Source organism: Empidonax traillii, unplaced genomic scaffold (genome assembly GCF_003031625.1).
Source record: "Empidonax traillii isolate 1590-97213 ecotype Southwest subspecies unplaced genomic scaffold, ASM303162v1 scaffold537:size946161, whole genome shotgun sequence".
Classification (NCBI taxonomy): Eukaryota; Metazoa; Chordata; class Aves; order Passeriformes; family Tyrannidae; genus Empidonax; species Empidonax traillii.
In genome coordinates, this window is record NW_020955730.1 from 198,121 (window position 1) to 216,986 (window position 18,866).

Below are 18,866 nucleotides of genomic sequence, written 5' to 3' on the forward strand. Positions count from 1 at the left end.
TTTTTTGGTTTTGGGGTGTTTGTTTTGTGGGGCTTTTTTGGCTGGTGGGTTGGGTTTGGGTTTTTTGTGGTGGGGGTTTTTTTTCGTGTGAGGTGGTTTTTTTAAAATTTTTTTTTTGTGTTTTTCAGCCCCGCCAGACGTATCGAAAATGCCCGTTTCTTCCTCCCTATAGACCCGCAGAGCAGCAGGCAAGGTCGAAGCTGGCGGCTCCATGGCCCCCGGCAGCTGTCCTAGGTTTCCCTCCCACTGTTGCCCCGAGATCTGGGGAAAATTACCCTAAATGTAAGGGCTCCTCCAGCTGTCCTGGTTCCTCCAGTTTCAGAGAGGAATTGGGAAGATGTTCCTGCCAATTTTGCAAGGCGAGCTCTTTTTCTCCCTTTATAATTTTTTTAATTGTTGTTTTCATCATCATCACTATATTATTAGTAGTATTATTGTTGTTGGTATTATTATTGCCCTTTATCTTGCCCCTTCCTCCTGTTGCTCTCTGTGCCGGGAACGGGGAGAAACTAGGGGGGAAATGGGCTTTCCCGGGGCCACGGAGGTGGCGGAGGAGAGACGCCGCTGGGACGGTACCCCTCTGCCGCTAGGTGATTCATATGGCTGGGCTCTTCCTTTTAATTACATTTTGCTTTCCGAGGAATCGCCTCCCCAGCGCCGACTGTCCCCAGCCAGGGTAGGTTGCCTCCCCCGGGCCTGCCTCTGCCTTCCGCGCTCGGGGGAACCCCGGAGCCTGCCAGTGACCGTGTGTCCCGAGGGCAGCAATAAGGAAAGGGATAACCATCCCCGAGCACCTAATGTCAGCACCACAGTGCAAAGCAGGGGAAGAAAAAAATACAGTAAGGAGGGGAGGGACGTGAAGTCCCAAACAAACCACCCCAGATTCACGGAGACAAAAAAAAATAAAAAAGACATTGTAAAAATTCCCTCCAGACTTCACTATTCCCCTAGCCCGGCCTGTCCCCACGGCAGTGCGCTTGGAGGGACCCTGGGGGCACAGAATCCAGCCCCAAAGCATAAACCCCGCGTTACTTCTGTTCCTTCCCTCCCTCCACCATCCAGCCTCGCCCCCCTTGCCCAGCCCAGCGTGACCCCCTAGTCCCATTCTCCCCCCGTGGCCCCGAAGGAGAGAGGAAAGACCTACGCGCAGATCGTTTGGAGATTTCTCTTGTCGTCCAGGTCCTGCGGGTAGTTGGCCATGTTATCGCCCAGCCGCAGCAAACAGTCCGAGAAGCCCCTAAAGACCGCATCGCACCGCCCCGCCGCTCTCACCGCCTGCACCAGGTACGCTGGGGGGGCAGTGGCACAGGTCAGCACCGCCGGCCCCCCGCCCGCCCGCCCCCCCGCCCCCCACTCGCCTCTTCCCCCCCTTCATTCCGCTCTCCCTTCCCGCCCCCTATTGCATTGCTAAAGGTGCGACCTGGGGCAGGAGGGGGGCGGTGGGACCGAGCCAGGGTCGCCATCGGGCAGTCGACCAGGTGAGACAGGGGCTTTTCGCCCTTTGCTTTTTTAGTACCGAAGGGTACGGTGCCCGTGGCTTAGCAGGGTTGAATTCAGTAATTTTTAATTTCCCCCCCTCCCTTTTTTTTTCTTTTCTTTATTAAATTTGAATGACGAGAAGAAGGGGAGGTGAAGATGCGCTGCCTGCTTCTCCAAGGACTTGGTCCTTTGTTAGAAAATTCCGCCTTGAAGCAGCAGGCACAAGCACACGGACACGCTCCCTGTCGCCTCCCGGGTCGCAGGGCAATACTGAGCAAGGCGCAGCGGGAAAAAAGAAAATAAATTAAAAAAAAAAAATCCCGAGAAAGAGCTGCGATGGAGACACTCAAAGAAGGAACCGCGAAGTCAAGCAGGCAGCTGCTGGGGCGTCAGCCTGGCCTTGCGTCTGCGGGACAAGGCCGGGGTAAGCCCCTGTCCCCCAATCCCCAAGCCCCAGGCATCCCTCGGGATGGCTCTAGGAAAGGGCTCTCGGTTCAATACAACAGTAACCAACACAAGAACAACCGCCTGCAAACGGGGAAAAAAATGAGTTACGGGATGCATGAGATGACTCCTGCCGTGTGTCCCGAGGGGGCACGGGACGGGACGCAGGACCCACGGCCCGGCCTGTGTCGCGCACAGCATCGCGCACACAACCGCAGCAGCCCAGCGAGCTGGGCTACCAGGGCACGGCGAGGGGGCTGATCCACAACAGCTCTCCTGCCCGTGACAGGAGCTGGGGACGCCGTGGTGTCCCTAGGCCTGGGGGATGCCGCTGCGGCCAGCAGGGGCGGGAGGCTCCCTGCCGCCCACGCGACACCGTCGGGTACTGGGGTGGGTATCCCCCAGTCCCGTGTCCCCACAGCATGGCTGTGACGGGATGTGTGTGTGTTTCTTTGCCGGGTATCAGCTACAAGCTAAATGGCTGACTCCAAAAGAGACTGTTTCAACCCAAATCCCCCTCTTGCTGTTTGATTCATCGCTAACATGACTTGGTGGCCACTCCCCTCTACACACACACACACACCAGCATCAGCCGTCATATCAAACCCCCAGCAGGCTCCAGACATTGGCTACGATAGGAAAAAAAAGCCAGGCAAACAAATAGAGAAGAACCGAGGACCATCCCGAGGGTAAAACCATGTCCTATAAAACCCGCGCCATCCCGCTCCGGCAGCTACAGCGGGAAAGGGGAGGGGGAATTGCCGCGAATTCCTCCAAAAACGTGTCGGGCTTCGTTGAAAATATGGGGTTCGAAAAGGAGCCTTGCCCCAGGCCGGGGCGGGGTGTGGGAGAAGATCTGGTTTGGGACCAGTGACGAGCCGAGCATCCCTCTCTCCCGAGGGGCAGCCTGGCCCTGTCTGCCCGCGCCGCTCCCTCCGCACAGGATACCCCTGGTCCAAAGCCGCCCTAAACACTACAAATAAATTTTTTTTAAAAAAAGCAAAAGCGGATAGACAAGGGTCCTGTCTGGTTAAAAGACAGCGGGACTTCTCTTGAACTAGGTCGTTTGTGCCTTGCAGTGGCCACGACCTTCCACACCCCCCGCCCCAATTCCGAGATAAGAGTGTGCAGTAATGTGCAATGCAGAAGGACCGCAGGAGCCCTCCATGACGGACCGGGCCCCCTCCCAAAAGCCGGTCCCGCGTCCTGCGACTGGTCCATCCCTCCTGTCCCTTTCGCCGAGACTCAGTCCCCCGCGCCCTCCCACCCCCCCCACCTCGGTCACCTCCCAAAATGTTGGTGATTTCGGACAGCTCCAATCCTCTCTCCTTAATTTTTTTTTTTTTTTTTTTTTTTTTTTTTTTTTTTTTAAATAAGCCCCGGTGCACAGACGTTTTGGGAACGAGCAGAACATCCATTTCACACGAGCCGCTACCGAGGACGGGGCAAAGGCAAACGGCCCTTTGCAAACCCCACACCGACAACCAGAAGCTGATTTCGGGGAGGAAGGGGAGGTGTATGGAGACGAGGGAGGGGGAAGGTTACCCGAAATACCGAAGGAGGAGCAGAGAGGAGAAAAGCCCTCCACGAGCTTCAAAGCCGTCCCCTCCCAGGGCACCGCAAAGCCACCGCACCGCCACCATCCCCGCGGTGTGCAGCAGTATTTGGGGGTAACTTTCCGAATGACTGCTCATGCTCACGCCAGCCCGGGAACGGCGTTTCCCAGCGAGTCTATCTGCCTTTTGAAATCCTTCCTCATTTAAACCAAATAAACACACAAGAATGAAAATCCTCCTCTTCCTCCTCCAAACGAATGAACTCACACATAAACAAAAAAAGCAAGGACTGAAATTAAGAATAACATCCAAATAAAGCCTTTCCCCTTCTTTCTCTGACAGTACAAAAAATGGCCTTCTGAAGAGTTCAGCCTCATTTAAAATGGAATGGAAATACGAATGGAGGGGTTTGCATCATTTAACCACATTTCCCAGAGGTCAACATTTCATTGCAATATTTTTTTTCCTTTTCCACATGAGGAGATGTCCAAGGGATTTTGCCTCCCTTTTTAAATTCTCTCCCCTCCCCCTCCATTTTTTTTTTCCCTCTTCTCTCTTTGGTACCCATAAAATGCTGCAGAGGTTTTATGGAGAGGAGGGTGACCGAGCAAAAGGATCTCTAAATAAAAATGCCGAGCTTTTTTTTTTTTTTTTAATTGTATCAGAATTCCTTTGCAGGCAAATATTTTCAAAGGGCTCTTCACACCTCGCAGTCTAGATAATAAAAGATATGCTATAATCCCTCTTTCCTTAAAGCCCAGTTTTGGGTCATGTTCGGAAATATGCATATTCAATATATAATCTTTAAAATCTGCCTGTATAGGATCAAAGTAGTCATTAATTTGGATATTGTTTAATGTCCATAACTCAATAAATTTTCAGCAAAGAAATGTATAAAATGAACCAGAGAGCAAACCAACAAAAGCAACCATCGAAACCCCCGAGATATTAAACAAAACCAGCAACGAACACACAAAAACACATACCGGCATGGAAGGAAATCTGTTCTATTTTAAGTAACAGCATATATAGAAAATTTTTGGACCCGTTCGGTTTTTGACAGTGCCTCCCCAAGCACAAAATTAACGATTGGGCAGTGGGACTCCGCGACTTTTTAAAAATATTTTGTTTAATTCACACATTTGGAAGGATTTTTTTTTCTAAAGTTAATGACGGGTTTTGTTTGATTTTAGGCTGCTCCGCAAATGGGAAGACCTTCAAGTTGCCAAAGAGAGCCCTGCGCTTGTCCCCTGATTTTCTGCAAAAAAACTTTACACCTATATCTCTCGAAAGTCATTTTATGCTGGTTCTTATTTTTCTGTCCCTCGAGGAGGGGGGCAATTTCTTAGCACTGGAGTTATCAAATTGTAAGTGGAAAGAAATGCAGGGGATATCCGAAAACCATGATACAAATACAATCGTTCGTGGGGACGGAGAGAATAGGAGGGAAAAAAATGAGGAAGGGAGGGGAATAAAAAGCAAAGTACGAGCGAGCATGCACCGATTCGGGAAAACGAACAACAGAAGTGATTTCAGAAGAATCAGAAATCGGTTCCCGCGGACTTCTCTGCCTTGACAGCGTGCCGAACGGCGAGGCTGTCACCGCGAAGCGAAAGCGGGCAGCGGAGAGCGCGGAGCGGGGGTCCCGCCGCCGCCGCCCCGCATCGCGGCCCCCCGCGCAGGTTATCCCGACATTTCGCTCCTGCATGCATCAGCCGGGCTTGGGTGCGCTCAACTTGACACGGAATTTGGCAGTCCACTTACCTATCTGTACAGCAAGGATCAGAGAAATATAACTGCCGTTCAACTTAAGTCCCATCCTACATTTAGTAAAACCATTTGCGGCTGCAGATCTTTAAATAGTTACTTTGGAGAACGTGGGGGAAAGCTGAAAAATAGACATTGCCAACAAGTTCCGAGCAGCGGAGGACTTTGCAGACAAGGGGGGGAGACAAGAGGAGAAGGAGAGGAAGAGGGAGGCAGCGGGAGAGGGAGAGGAAGGCTGGCTGGGAATGGTTCGCTCCATTAGGAGGGGGCGGAGGAAGTACAGCCTCACGCCCACCACCGGCCCTGACGTGGGGGGATGACACCGGCCGGGTTTTTTCCCCCCTTCCTCCTTTTTTTTTTTTTTTTTTTTTTTTTTTTTAATATAAATGTGCTCCTTGGAAGAGAAGCGCCATTTATAGGCATCACAGGCTGGATTTACCCGCTCTCCCCGTGTCCCCCCGCCCCATTAATCGCCGAGAAACTCCCCTCCCCGCGTTCCTCCTGCCCCATGTGGTGGAGACGGGGGCGGCAGCCGGGACCGTCCCCCCGGGGCGGGAGAGATGCGGGGTCGGGAGGGGGGACACACGCACACATATACACATACACACACGCACACACACACGCACACACACACACATATACACGCAGACGGAGGAGCCACCCCCCCGGGGGTGGGGATAGCACGGCAGAACCCCCTCCGCCCCCGGGGCCGCCTCGTCGGGGCTGGCCGGCCCAGCCCCCGCGCTGCGCAGCGCGTAGGGGGAAAGGAAGGTGCGGGGGTCCCCTCCCCCTGCCCGCCCCTCCCCCACCATGACGTCACCCCCAGGCTGAGGTCTAGGGGGGTGCGGAGGAGGGGGGGATGGTCTCTCCCGGCCTTCCTGCCGGTGCTGGATCCCGGCGGCAGCAGCGCGGCTGTGGCACCGCAGAGGGTGGCGTGGGGAAAGGGGTTACACATGGGGCAGCCCTGGAGAGTCGCGGTGGGGCTGATCTGCAGGTGGGGTCGTCACACCCCGCCATCGTATCCTGTCCTCTGGGGACAGGCTACAGGTGTGGGGCTGGGTGGAGGGGATGAGGCCGGCCGAGGCTCCAATGAGCTTTTCCAGGGACAAGGCTTGTGCTGGGATTTCTCTGTCAGCCTGGCACCCTCACGAAACCTTTCTCAAGGCCATCCCCTCCATCAGCGTGAGAGTGGCCTCAAGGTGCTGGCATGGGTTTCTCCCAGTGCTACGTCACCAGACAAACCCCAATCCTACAACCTTCTCCTATGGGTCTTCCACTGTGGAGTTTTTGCCCCCAGCTCAACACTGACCTTCGCCAGCCATCTGTAGCATCTCCAGGAGCCATGTGAAACTGGTTGAACTGAGAACTACTGTTGGCCTCCTCTCCTCCCAGTCCCAGGTCCCCCCTTCTCTGCAGTCCCACAATGTCAACAGTGCTACAGGGCCCTGGACCTGCTGGGCTGCTGGTTGGTCCCTCTCTTTTACAAACCACGTGTCAATACTCAGACCTGAACGGCAGAGAGATAGCAGCTGCCAGGCTGGGTCCCCATGATCCCCATGGGCTGCAAATGCCTGAAGCTCCCCCTGGCAAGGACAGCAATTGCATGGAGTTAAATGGTAGTGCAACTGAAATTAGGGAAACCGGAGGGCAAGAGGGAAAGCTTCCTTGCTGAGAGCTCCATTCACAAAATAGTCATGGTGAATGCCACTGCCTCTTTAGATCTACCTAAGGTGTTCAGTGGCAGCCTGCAAGTGCATCCTCTCAAAGCTACCATGAAACTCCAACCATTGTTTCTTCAACTCAAAAGCAGGGATAATCTTGGGTAATTAAACTGGCTGCCAGCTTGGGCCCACAGATGAAAACGCTGGCTTGTCTCCTCTGCACCTTCACATTATTTCTTTTTGTTCCACCTTTTCTTCCTATTTATAGATCTCCACTATGGACAGAGAGATGAATTAGAGGACAGAGCTGGCTGAAAACTAACCTGAGGAATTAAAATATAAAAAAGGCTCATTTTCAGCCAGCTCCCAGAGCCCTCTCAGCACCTGGGCATGTGGTAGTGAATGAAGTGCAAGGCAAAGGCTGTGGGGCCATGTCCCCTGGCAGCTTGCCCTTCCATTGACTCCACCATAAAGCTGCAGCCCAGAGTAGGGTCGTCTTTCACGCACTCCCGAAGACATTGGCAGTGGCAAGGAGGCTAAGGCTAAGCTTAGCAGTGTGCATAAAATTCTCTTTCAAAGTAAGAAAAGTTTTGAGTTTAAGCTGGAGCTAAGGCAAAACACTTTTACCCAGCTCTTTGCTGCTGTGGTGATGGGTGATTTTGTAATGCAACAGAGAGAATGAAGCAGATATCAAAATGTGGAGCCCTATTCTTTTCCCAGGAGGGTTGGGTTAGATAGCCCAAAAGATCTTTTATTTCTCATAATTGGTGCATTATCAGCATAAAAAAGGAAGAGGGTGAAAGGAGTGTGGGTGTACATGGATATAAATGCTGAAGTTACCAATTCTTGGCAGCTTGACCATTTGTGGGTGCATTTGCTGTTAAGACAGACAAGGCACCTTTGCAGGAGCACGAGGTTGTGGAGGTTGCAGCAAGAGAAATTTCTCATTTCACTCCTCTTCCCTATTGATAACTCTATTGGCTTATTTGTACATTCATATCTGCTACGTTTTGTCTTCTCCTTTTTTTTTTTTCTGAGGGCAGACAAGCTATAACATCAGGTTAAACGTTGGGCTGGCTCCAAGAGGCTTGTGTTGAACATTACACTCTGCAAATCTGCTTTGGAATGAACTTTGGGGCAGTTTCCAATGCACAATCAGGAAGAGTTTAATATCTGGCTTTTGATATGTACATCACTGCTGAAATGACTGGAGCCTCTGGCAATCTGGCCACAAATCTCATAAGAATGGGCATTTCTGGGGGATTTCTGGCCAAGACACAACAAAAAGAGATCTCACAGCTAGAGGCATCAGTTACAGAGAAGAAAAGGGCCTGGCCAAATTCCTCTAAATGTTCTTGACTATTGGGGCAGTCCAGCTCTGTCTGAAATTCAAGCCTGGCTCCAGCCTTACCACCTTGCCTGCCCCAGGAAGGGGCCCATTGCACTATAGATTCTGAACAAAAGCCAGCGGTTTCAGCCCATCTCAAATAGCAGCACTCTCAGCTCTACTGGGAGCTGGGGAGCAGAATGAAGTGGGGACAGTTGTTTATCAAAATGTCCTTTTGTTTTCTTTATTTTTTTTCTTTATTTTTTTCCCAGCATAGTATTAGACAGTGTAATGTTTTAGAAGGCACTTGAATATCAGCCCATCTCTAAGAGACATCTGTCTGTATTTAAGGAGAGGGGTGTCTGACGGGGCCCTGCTCAGTCCCTCTTGGGACAAATTGCTCATCAGCACGATTTTGCCTTTGTTTTTAAGAAAAAGGGCTCCATCCTGGCAGCCGCCTCATGCTCCGCTTGTTAGGGTTGGCGGCCGTGTCGTCCCGTGGCTGTGTGTGATCACTGCTGTGGCGGAGGCAGACGGACAGAGCCCACGGCTGCTGGCCAGATATAGCTCTGCCAGAGATAGCGACGAGCTCAGTGTGGGCTGCACCGTGTGCCCGAGGGGCTCGGTGAATTTTTGGGTAGGCAGCCCTGTGCTGTTGCTGGCGGGCACAGAGAAGTGTGCTGGGCAGCTGATTTAAATCCAGCTCAGCTCCATCGAAATCATCTACCACAAGGGGACCCACCGCGTTTAGAGGATGTGTTTTCTCATTTAGCTTTCGGCTGGCTGACTGTCATGGCTGAACCTCAAAAGAGGCAGCCGGCTCAAGGTAGCAGAGAGCTTCTTTCCCTGGCAAAGCTGTCTGCATCTCAGCAATTATTTTTCCCTTCATCTTTTTTCTGTTTTGTTTTGTTTTTTTTTTTTTTTTTTTTTTGTGTGTGTGTGTGTGTGTGTGTGTTAAATAATACAAAATATCTCTTCAAACAGCTCACACCATGGGCTTCTTACTTCATGTTTACAGGCTAGTAATAGGGATAAAAACTGAAATCTTTGGTGCTGTCAGTCAGAGACTGATTTATTCTAAGCATCGGCTCAGGTTGGAGGGGAGGGTCCAGTGATCACGGTGATATTTAAAAGTCCCTCCCATGGGTGTTGAGAAATGTATTCGGTCTTAGCTCATCCTGCAGTAACACCGCCTCTACCAGGAGGTGACCGTTTGCTTTTTTCTCTCCCTCATCGTCAGCCGGAGACCTTGGCCCTGGTGAAGCTGATGGGAAACTGGAGCCAGTGACTTTTGTCTCCACACCCTCCTGTCTCAGAGGTCTCCTGAGAAGGAGGGACAGACTGACAGATTTTTACAGTTCTGCAGAGGTGGTTTTCCTTGTTTGTGCTGTGGCTCCCAGTCTTCAGCTGCTACCTTCCCCAGAGGAAGGTGGCCAGACAGAAAAATACATGCAAATATAAAACCTAGCTGATAAATGAATAGCTGTTCGAAGTATGATCCTCCAAGATTATATTTAAGCAGAAAAATGATGAGAACACACTGAAAATGTGACAGGTAGGATTAAAGAAATACCTTTCAATAACACCCAGACTTCTAAAGCTTTTTTTAGGTGGTCTTGTTCATAAGATATCTGGTTTCATTACTGGCTGGATGTGTCTGAATTTAGCGAAGCAGAAAAAATTAAGGGTTTGCATCCAAGACCAGAATTTGTCCCACATCTGTCTAGAAATTAGTGCTCAAATGGCACTTTACAATGTCCATGAAAATCATTGTCATTTGATGTCTGTGAAAATATATTTTTAAAGTAAAAACTGGTGCTCTGGTTCCAAATACAAAATTGTGAAAGAAAAAAGTATGTAGCTGAGTGGATGCAATAGGGATATTATTGCTTGATACTGAATCTCTAAAAAAAAAAAAAAAAAAGAAAATGCTGACTAAGGTATTTGACACAGAAAAAATGATCTGATATTAACTTTGAAAAGTATTAGAATAATGTAATCTTCAGACCCAGCTTCTGGGATTTTCAAAGGGAAATACCAGCACACCAGACTTCACTGTGTTCATTTGAAAAACTTAGTGTTTCTGTTCATTCTTCAGTACTTTATTCTTTTAAAAAGCAGTCTTCAAAAACCAAGACATCACTTGACCGTGAGCAGCTTGTGCCAGCCAATCCAGTAAAGAAAGCGCTATTACAGAAAGAGTAGTGTTTGCATTTAACTGCACTCCCCAGGGATATATTTTTAGGAGGATGCCTGTGTGTTCACTCAAAGCTGCATCTTATGAGCATGACCCCTTTATATTGGATTGTGGCACTGGCATTGCTGCTGAGCCCAGGCAAGCTGAGGGGGGTATGTGAGCCTGAGCTGCTCTAGCCAGATGGAGTTCACACCCACTACAATTATGTTTGCGACACATGATTTGCTTAAAGCGCCTGTGAATGTTTCAGAAGAGTAGCGTGGTTTCAGTAAAGCAGTCTCAGAAGAAAGCAGTATCAGTCCTTGGCTCTTTACCACTGAAATTTTCCTTCAAGAAGCAGAAGCCTAAGGCCAGTCTTAGGTCTTTCTTTTACTTTGATGGGAAGTGTTGTACACTTTTCATCATAGGCTCGAGGGAAGTATACTGACTTAGAAAACGGCTGTGAAAAGGCTTGTAGTAGTGGATTTCCAGAATTATTATTGTCATAGAACACAGAACCATAGGACAACACATGTTAGAAGGGACCTCCAGAGATCATCTGGTCCAACCTTACATAGAAAAGGGAATCTAGATTATCTAGCACTCTGTCCAGCCATGTCTTGGAAACCTCCAGTGCTGGAGGTTGTTCTGATGATTGCTTCAATATGGTGAAATGCACACCCCATAAGGAATTGGAAGGCTTGTGATGAGCTGTATGTATTATGCCAGAGCTGCTGATCACTCTCCGACATCCTTAATAGATACCTTGGCCAGGATACTTGTCATCCTGAGTGCACAATAATAACCTTGAATGCACTCCCATGGCATTATGATAATTTTGGCTTCTCTGATTGCAAATGCCAGTAACCAAGTTCTGGATCTTGGTTCAGAACCAAGCTTTGATGCCAGAGTAACAGTGCAATTCTCAGAACACAAACTGGGTGCATAAACCCTATATCCTCAATATGTATCAATAACTAGTATTAAAAGTTGCTGACTTGTGAACATTTCCTGCTTCCATGGACATTGGCAGCACAATTTCTATTGACCACAGTGAGATGGGATGTACCTCAGTGGGGTGATATTCTGATTCACGTGTTTCTGCCATTGATTTATAGAGTATCTGCTGCCACAGCAGCTATTAACCTTCAGTTACAGTAGGACTTCAATAACTGAAATACCACTCTGAGTTTTCTTTATAACAGTCAATATGATTTGTTCTAGAAAAAAAAGCATAAACATATATTTGAAGAACAAGCCATATCAGAGTTCCAGCTGTCATAGGAAGATACTGCTTCTACATTTCAAATTTTTCTTCATCAGTCCTTAGTCACGAGAACCAAAGTGTCAGGGGAACTTGGGGATTTAGGGAGCAGGAAACCAATGTGTTAATTAATTGTGGGCTGATGAGAACATTGCCAGGACAGATGTTCTGCCACTCACACGGGCATTGCAAGAACTTCAAGCGAGATCTCACTTTCCTAGGAAGGATGAAATCTGAGAGGAAGAATGTATACAAAGGTGAAAAGGGCTCTGTGACAAGGAAATGCAGGATTTATCTGTACATGCATCTGCAGTCTGATTTGCAAAGATGCTGAGGGACATGAACCTTCTTCATCTCCCTCCTTCTCGACTATTAGCTTTAGGAACATATTTATGACACTGAAAACTGGCAAAGGTCAGAGATAAGTCCCATGAGTCTGAGTAGAAAGCTTCTTTCTGATGTGAACTGGGAACTGTTTTCAAAAAATCATGACTTGAGCAGAGAAGTATACATTCACTAAAACCCATCCTTGTTCAGAGCCTGCATTTGGGGCACATTTGCTTTGTGCGTGCCACAATTGGCACAGTTCACTCAAATATCACTTTTATGTGTCAGCTGCCGTGCAGGTGATTGCAGCTGGAAAAGTCAAGAGCAATTCCACGGTGGCTGTTCATAAGTGCATGGAGCAACCAAACAGCTAGCAGCCTCCTTGAGGATTTGTCTTGCTCCTGAGCATCATCTAGCAGTGCAATAAAAAAGCTGGAAGGGGATGTGGATAGCTGTGAACTAAGACATTTTACGCATCACTTATACACTGCCATTAGCTTACATGCATCCAGGATCTAAAACCACCTTTGTGAGCATCAAAGGCCTTTGCCTAGTAACATTACTTCTCTTTCTCATGTTGTTCTTTGCCTGTGCCACCCCGATCACTCTCATCTTTGGGTTTTGTACTGAACTGTTTGCTCTGCTAGATCCTAGTAATTTGGGGACTAAACCCCAAGGGCCTTAGTCAAGCCCCCTCCAGCTGGGGAATAGGCAGTAGCCATTAAAGGGAGACTGGGAAGTGGCAGGCTGCTGTAGTTTGTCTGTCCTGTCACTAGAGTGAGACATGCTCACAATCATCCTGGTCTCCTCTTTCTGGAGGTGCTGAGCAGGCCTGTGGGGTGCTGGTGCCCATGGTGGCATTGAGGGGGCATCCTGCACCATGAAGATACACCTTGGTATCTTCAGCAGGCTGAGCTTTGTGATTAGGAACTCTCCAGGTAACCCCATTCTACTGCAAAGACATATATTTTTTTTTTTACAGATGCCTTAGAATAGTGAAAGTGGGGAAGAGGGTGGGAAGGACCCTAAAAATCCTTTGCATTGACCTCTTGATAGCTGTGATTACTAACCCATGATTCCTGGGCTGATCCTATCTGTAGTCCAGCAGAGTCCCCAGAATCTTTCTATTGACTTCCAAAAGTCTTTGAGACAGACCATCACACTGCTTAACCTGAGCAAGACCAAGCAGTAAGATATGTATTGCAGATATTTCTCGTTGAGGCAGCCAGGAGAGAAAACTTTTTGCTGAAGGTTAAAAAAGGCAGCAGTAGTTCTGACACCTAAATAAGATGACTCATTGAGAAAACTGCCCTCTCTCCCCCCCCATGGCATGCCCACCTGAAGACCCATGATTCATGACAGTGTATTTCAGAGGGTCCCATAAGGACGTTATTTTTCTTTTCCCCATTTTTTCTTTTTCTTAGAGCAAAGTGTGATGCCCGGCCAGTGAGTGGCTTGTGCAGTCCAGACAGAGAAAGCAAGCTGTTAAAAGGTAGTGATTGCAGCACTGATCTCTTGCAGGCTCTGCAGTATGAGGAGGTGGTTCTGAATCACAATGAACTTAATTGAACAAGAAATGGCATTGATTTTTCCTTTTCAGCCCTCCCCATTGCTCACAGCAACAGTGCATTGAGCCCTCTGCCCATGCCAAGCAGCAGAACTGCACAGCACAGTAGAATGGAGATTTTTTACTTTTGTCCTAAAACTAACGTATTTATTTTTAAATAGGGTAAAAAAATGAAGCTCTCCAGGCTTTGAATTGTCATCAGGGGAAAGCATTGCTGGTGTAGTGTGAGTTTCAGGAGTCCAAGGAAGCTGGTTGCGTGAGAAACTGTGGCTTGCTCTATAGTCCTCTGGCCAGGAAATAATGTTGTTCGTGAGACTATGTGATTGTTGGAAGAACTAGAACAACATAAGAGCCAAGCTGCTGAAGGGCTCCTAAAAGATCACTTTATTTTACTTTTTTAACTTTGACAGATAAAGGTGCATAAGCTGTCTTCAATCTACAGGGAAACAAGGAAGGAAAGCCTTCCATACTCCAATTATTGAATCAATGCTATTTTTTGCCCTATTAGGCATGTTAACACAAAATTACATGTTTGAACAGCTAGTGATTTGCTATATAAACTCTTTAACATATCAGTGAACATATCCAGGGGTTTACATTTATTTAGAAGTGTTTGAGGTGTGTGTGAATTTTCCAGCGTCTCTCCCACTGATTTCCCCAAAATGTTAAAAAAAAATAATAATGAAACCATCTGGGAAACTCACTAGCAAATTCCTGCTCTGGTATCATAATTGGTTGCCTGCAATTCACAGTTTATTTTGTTCTTGAGGAGAGTTCTTCAGCCGAGATTACCAGACTGAGCAGGGGAGGGAAGAATGTCTAAGGGAAATTTAGCTGCACGGCACTAGGTAGAGCAGTACATGCCATATATCACAGTGAGATCACTTCTACCCTTAATGAACATGTATCCCCAGTAGCAGGTACTGGACAGCAGATCAATTAGATCTTGTGTTGGAAACGGGAGGGGAGGACAAACCCCACCACACTGTCGATTCCGGCTGCGTTCAGCATTAATGCTGGGGCTGATCTCAAGAACTGGCTGCTGCAGAGTCAGCACAACACCTTCCTCTCGCCTGCCTCCTGCCACTTGATATTTTCAATGCTTTCTGAGGAGTGATTAAATAGATAGTGAGCATGTATCGGGTTTCATGGAAAAGTCCTGTCATTGACTTCAATAAGAGCAAGATCAAACTCTTCTAGAGTTGATATAATTCATGAAAGTGCTGAACATTGTACAAGAACTGAAGCAGTATGTTGTGTTGCAATATGATACAGTTAATGAAGTTACTGGCATCCAAGCACTCTGTCTAATGGGAAAAAATGCAACCAAGAGTTGCTGTTACCAAAAGGAGGGGCTACACTGAGCAGCCTAAGAAATGATACTCAAGGAAATGGCAATATTTTGGGTTCGCATGCCTGTGAAACTTTTGGGCAAGCCTTCATCAGACCTCTCCTGCTCCTGCTAAACATCCACACTCTGAAAACTTACCTTCAACCTCAGCAGAGAAGTCCATGGATTTCACCTCCTCCAAGCTTTCACCGAAGTAACGAGAAACTGGTTTTCACATTGTGAGGGAACAGGTGGTATTTCTGCCCTCCTGGTAAAGGGAAGTCTCTAACCAGCTGAGTTAGGTTGAAGAAGCCAAGACCAGAAGCACCAATACAAAGTGTTGGGAAGAACTGGGTGGGACTGTGCTTCTCTCTGTGAAAACAAGAGCAGAGCCATTTGCCACAGCTCATAGCAGTGGTTTTGGCTGGGCGTATCTTTTGCAAGCAAGACCTTCATACCATCAGGTAAAGGCTATTGCAGGCCCACCAGCCCATTCCCACACTTAATGCCCTTGTCTTCCCATGATGAAACTGGTGAGAGACTGGAGGTTGGTTGTGAGCACCTGGAGAGTGTGTTACATCAGTTGGCACTGAGTGCATTAGAGGATGAAACACCATTCATCTCAAAAGTGGGGCAGCTGTTCAACTACTACACCTGGGTTTGGATTCTGCCAATTTCAAATAGAAGGTCTTGAAACTGAAAAAAAAGTGTCAGGAAAAACAACAGGAAGCCTAGCAGTCTGATGCTCTATAAATCCAATACAGTGAGACTACAAGGTGCAGAGTTTAAAACCTAAAATATGTCATATGTTAAGAATATTCCAGTGATTCCATTGTGAAGGTTACACCTAGCTTCATATGCTAAGCCTCCTTTTTCTGACTTTCTGAAAAAAAGAGCTACTTTCTATTTGCAAATTTTCAATTATTTTCTCTAGCCAGAGCAGAATTTTTGTGTGTATAAAGTCCGTGGTTAATCTGGCAAGGAATCTTAAAGAAATGAGTCTTTACATTGAGATTGGGATTTCTTGTTGGTACAGGATTTTAAGGTGGTGTGGGTTTGTTTGTTTGTTTGTTTGTTTTCTTTTCTTTTCTTTTCTTTTTTTTTTTATTTTAAAACACCCTATCTCAAAACTCAAGGTATGGAAGCATATAATGTGATTATTTAACTTTCTTCTCAGAAAAATTATTCTTCTATAAATATTTTGACAAGGACATTGTTAAATTTGAAGAATTCTGCAGTGCAATTATTTTAACACATACCTCTGCTTTTAATCTGCTTCGTGTCAGCAACAACCTATGCTCTTATTTAAAGAAAAAGTCTGTCTACCTACTAAATTGCTGTGCTTTACATGAAAAACAGAATGAGAAACCCTCTTCTGTCTATACTAGAAATTTGTGAATGAAAAGACAAACTTAGGAAAATTAGAGAAATCTGGGCAAGCAGCTTAAAACAGAATCAGGGAACATGACAAGTTGAAAGGAACCCACAGGAATCATTGAGTCCAATTCTTAGCCCTGCACAGAACCATCCCCAAGAGTCATGCCATATGCCTGAGGGTATCATCCAAACGCTGTTTGAATTCTGTCAGGCTTGGTGTTGTGACCACTTCCCTGTGGAGCCTGGGTGCTCAACAACCCTCTGGAGGAAGAATCTTTCTCTAATATCCAACCTAAACCTCCAATGACACAACTTCAGACCATTCCCTTGGGTCCTGTCCCTGATCACCACAGAGAAGAGATCAGTGTCTGAACCTCCTCTTCCCCTCACAAGGCAGTTGTAACTGCAATAAGGTCTCCCCTCAGTCTCCTCTTCTCCAGGCTGAACAGACCCCAAGTGACCTCAGCTGCTCCTCATATGGCTTCCCCTTCAACATCTTTGGACACTCTCTAATAACATAATACCTTTCTTATATTGTGGTGCCCAAAACTGCCACAATATTCAAGGTGAGGCTGCATCAGTGCAGAGCTGAGCGGGACAATCCCCTCCCTCAACCAGCTGGTGATGCTGTGCCTGATGCCCCCCCGGACATGGTTGGCCCTCTTGGCTGCCAGGGCACTGCTGACTCATATTACACTTGCCATTGACCAGGACCCCCAGGTAGGTCCCTTTCCATGGTACTGCTTTCCATCACCTCGTTCCCCAGTCTGTTTGTACATCCAGGGTTACCACATCCCAGGCAGAATCCAGCACTTTCCCTTGTTGAACTTCATATGGTTGCTGATTGCTCAGTCCTCTGATTTACTGAGGTCTCTCTGCAGGGCCTCCCTGCGTTTGAGGGAGTCAACAGCTCCTCCCAGTTTTGTGTCAGACATGCTTAGTATCCCTTCCAGTTCTGCACCCAAGTAATTTATGAAGGTGTTGAAGAGCACAGGACCCAAGATGGAGCCCTGGAAGGCTTGAAAGCTTTACTGAAATCCACACAGATTACATCAACTGGCTTCCCTTGATCACCTGGGTGCTTTACCTTGTCATAAAAGGAAATCAGGTTTGATAAGCAGGACTTTCCTCTCATGAAGTCAGGCTGGCTGTGACTGATGACAGTGTTGTCTTTCACTGTTTTTCAATATTTCCCAGAATAATCTTCTCCATAACTTTACCAGGCACTGAAGCAAGACTGACAGGTCTGTAGTTTCTGGAGTCCTGCTTCTTGCCCTTCTTGAAAATCAGGACAATATTTGCCACCTTCCAGTCAGCTGGATTCCCAAGACAGGTCAAAAATCATCAAAAGAGGTTTTGAAATGACATAAGCCAGCTCTTTGAGAATTTTGGGATGAATCCCATCAGGCCCCATGGATTTGCAGAGATCCAGCTGAAGCAGCAGACCTCAGACAATTTCAGGGTCCACTGGGAGTTGATAATTCCTGCAGTCATGGTCCTCCAGCTCAGGGCACTGAGACCCCCTTGATCTGTCATCTGTGTTGAAGACAGAGGCAAAGAAATCATTAAACACCTCTGCCTTGTCTCTGTCCCTGTTTGTGAGGTGACCATCCTTATCCTGGAATAGGATGATGATATTTCTCTACTGCCTATCGCCGTCAATGTATTTGAAAAAGCTCTTTTTATTGTCCCCCCACATTTCTGGCAGATTCAACTCCACTTGAGCTTTGACTTCACTAATTTTCTCCCTACAGTGCAAGCAGCATCTCTGAATTCTTCCCATGTCACTTAACCTTGCTTCCATTGGGCATACAACTTCCTTTTTTGCCTTATTTCCAAGAGAAAATCCCTGCTCAGCTAAGCTGGCTTTCTGCCTCACCTGCTTGACTCCCAACATTTGGGAATTGCCTGCTCCTGTGCCTATGGAGGTGATGTTTAAAAAGTGATCAGCACTGATGGACTCCAGCACCCAGGGGACCTTACTTACTAATTCCCTGAGCAGCCTGAATTAACTGCTCTCCTCATGTCCATAGCTGAGGTTTTGCTGGCACTTTTCCACCATAAAACAGAGATTTTAAAGTTTGTCCCCTTGTGGTCACTGTGGCCAAGATAACCCCCAGTCTCCACTGGGGGAGAAGGGGAGTTGACTTGCCCTGCTCCTTTGGACAGTCGAAATAATCTTCATGCTGGACTTCCTAGTTCAAAAATAGAATTAAATTTTGTATTTTATGTAGTAAGGTATATAGTTTATCTATTACTTTTCCAAATAATTCACTTGTAAATTTTATTGATTAGCATACCTTTTGCTAGAAGCCTGTGATGCAGGCACAGTGCTGGGTTGCAGGCAGCTGGGCACCATTAACACCAGCATCACCTTATGGCTTATTTCCTCTCAGTGTCTGCTCAGGTGACAACACTCCCACCAGCTTTGGCCTGACTCTGGCACTGAAAGTATATTTGGGCTGTAGGAGCTTTGCTGGCTCTATTCAAGCAGAGAAATCCCAGATAAAATGAAAACCTAGCTGGCCTTTCCTTCTTGGTGTTCAGTTGTCTTACTGGCAGCAAACCACACCAGCATCTCTGGAGTGCTA

General features: G+C 47.4%; 1 protein-coding gene across 1 annotated transcript in view; it reads right to left on the reverse strand.

The window, feature by feature from the left end:
• NRN1 (neuritin 1) overlaps nt 1–5,543 on the reverse strand; it is a 9,249-nt gene extending 3,706 nt beyond the window's left edge. Inside the window, exons 1-2 of the mRNA XM_027897371.1 lie at nt 5,244–5,543; nt 1,145–1,289 (exon numbers count right to left, since the gene is read on the reverse strand). Coding sequence (XP_027753172.1) covers nt 1,145–1,289; nt 5,244–5,298 — 200 coding nt within the window. The 5' untranslated portion in view covers nt 5,299–5,543. The remainder of the gene's footprint in view (nt 1–1,144; nt 1,290–5,243) is intronic.
• Nucleotides 5,544–18,866: the final 13,323 nt, after the last annotated feature.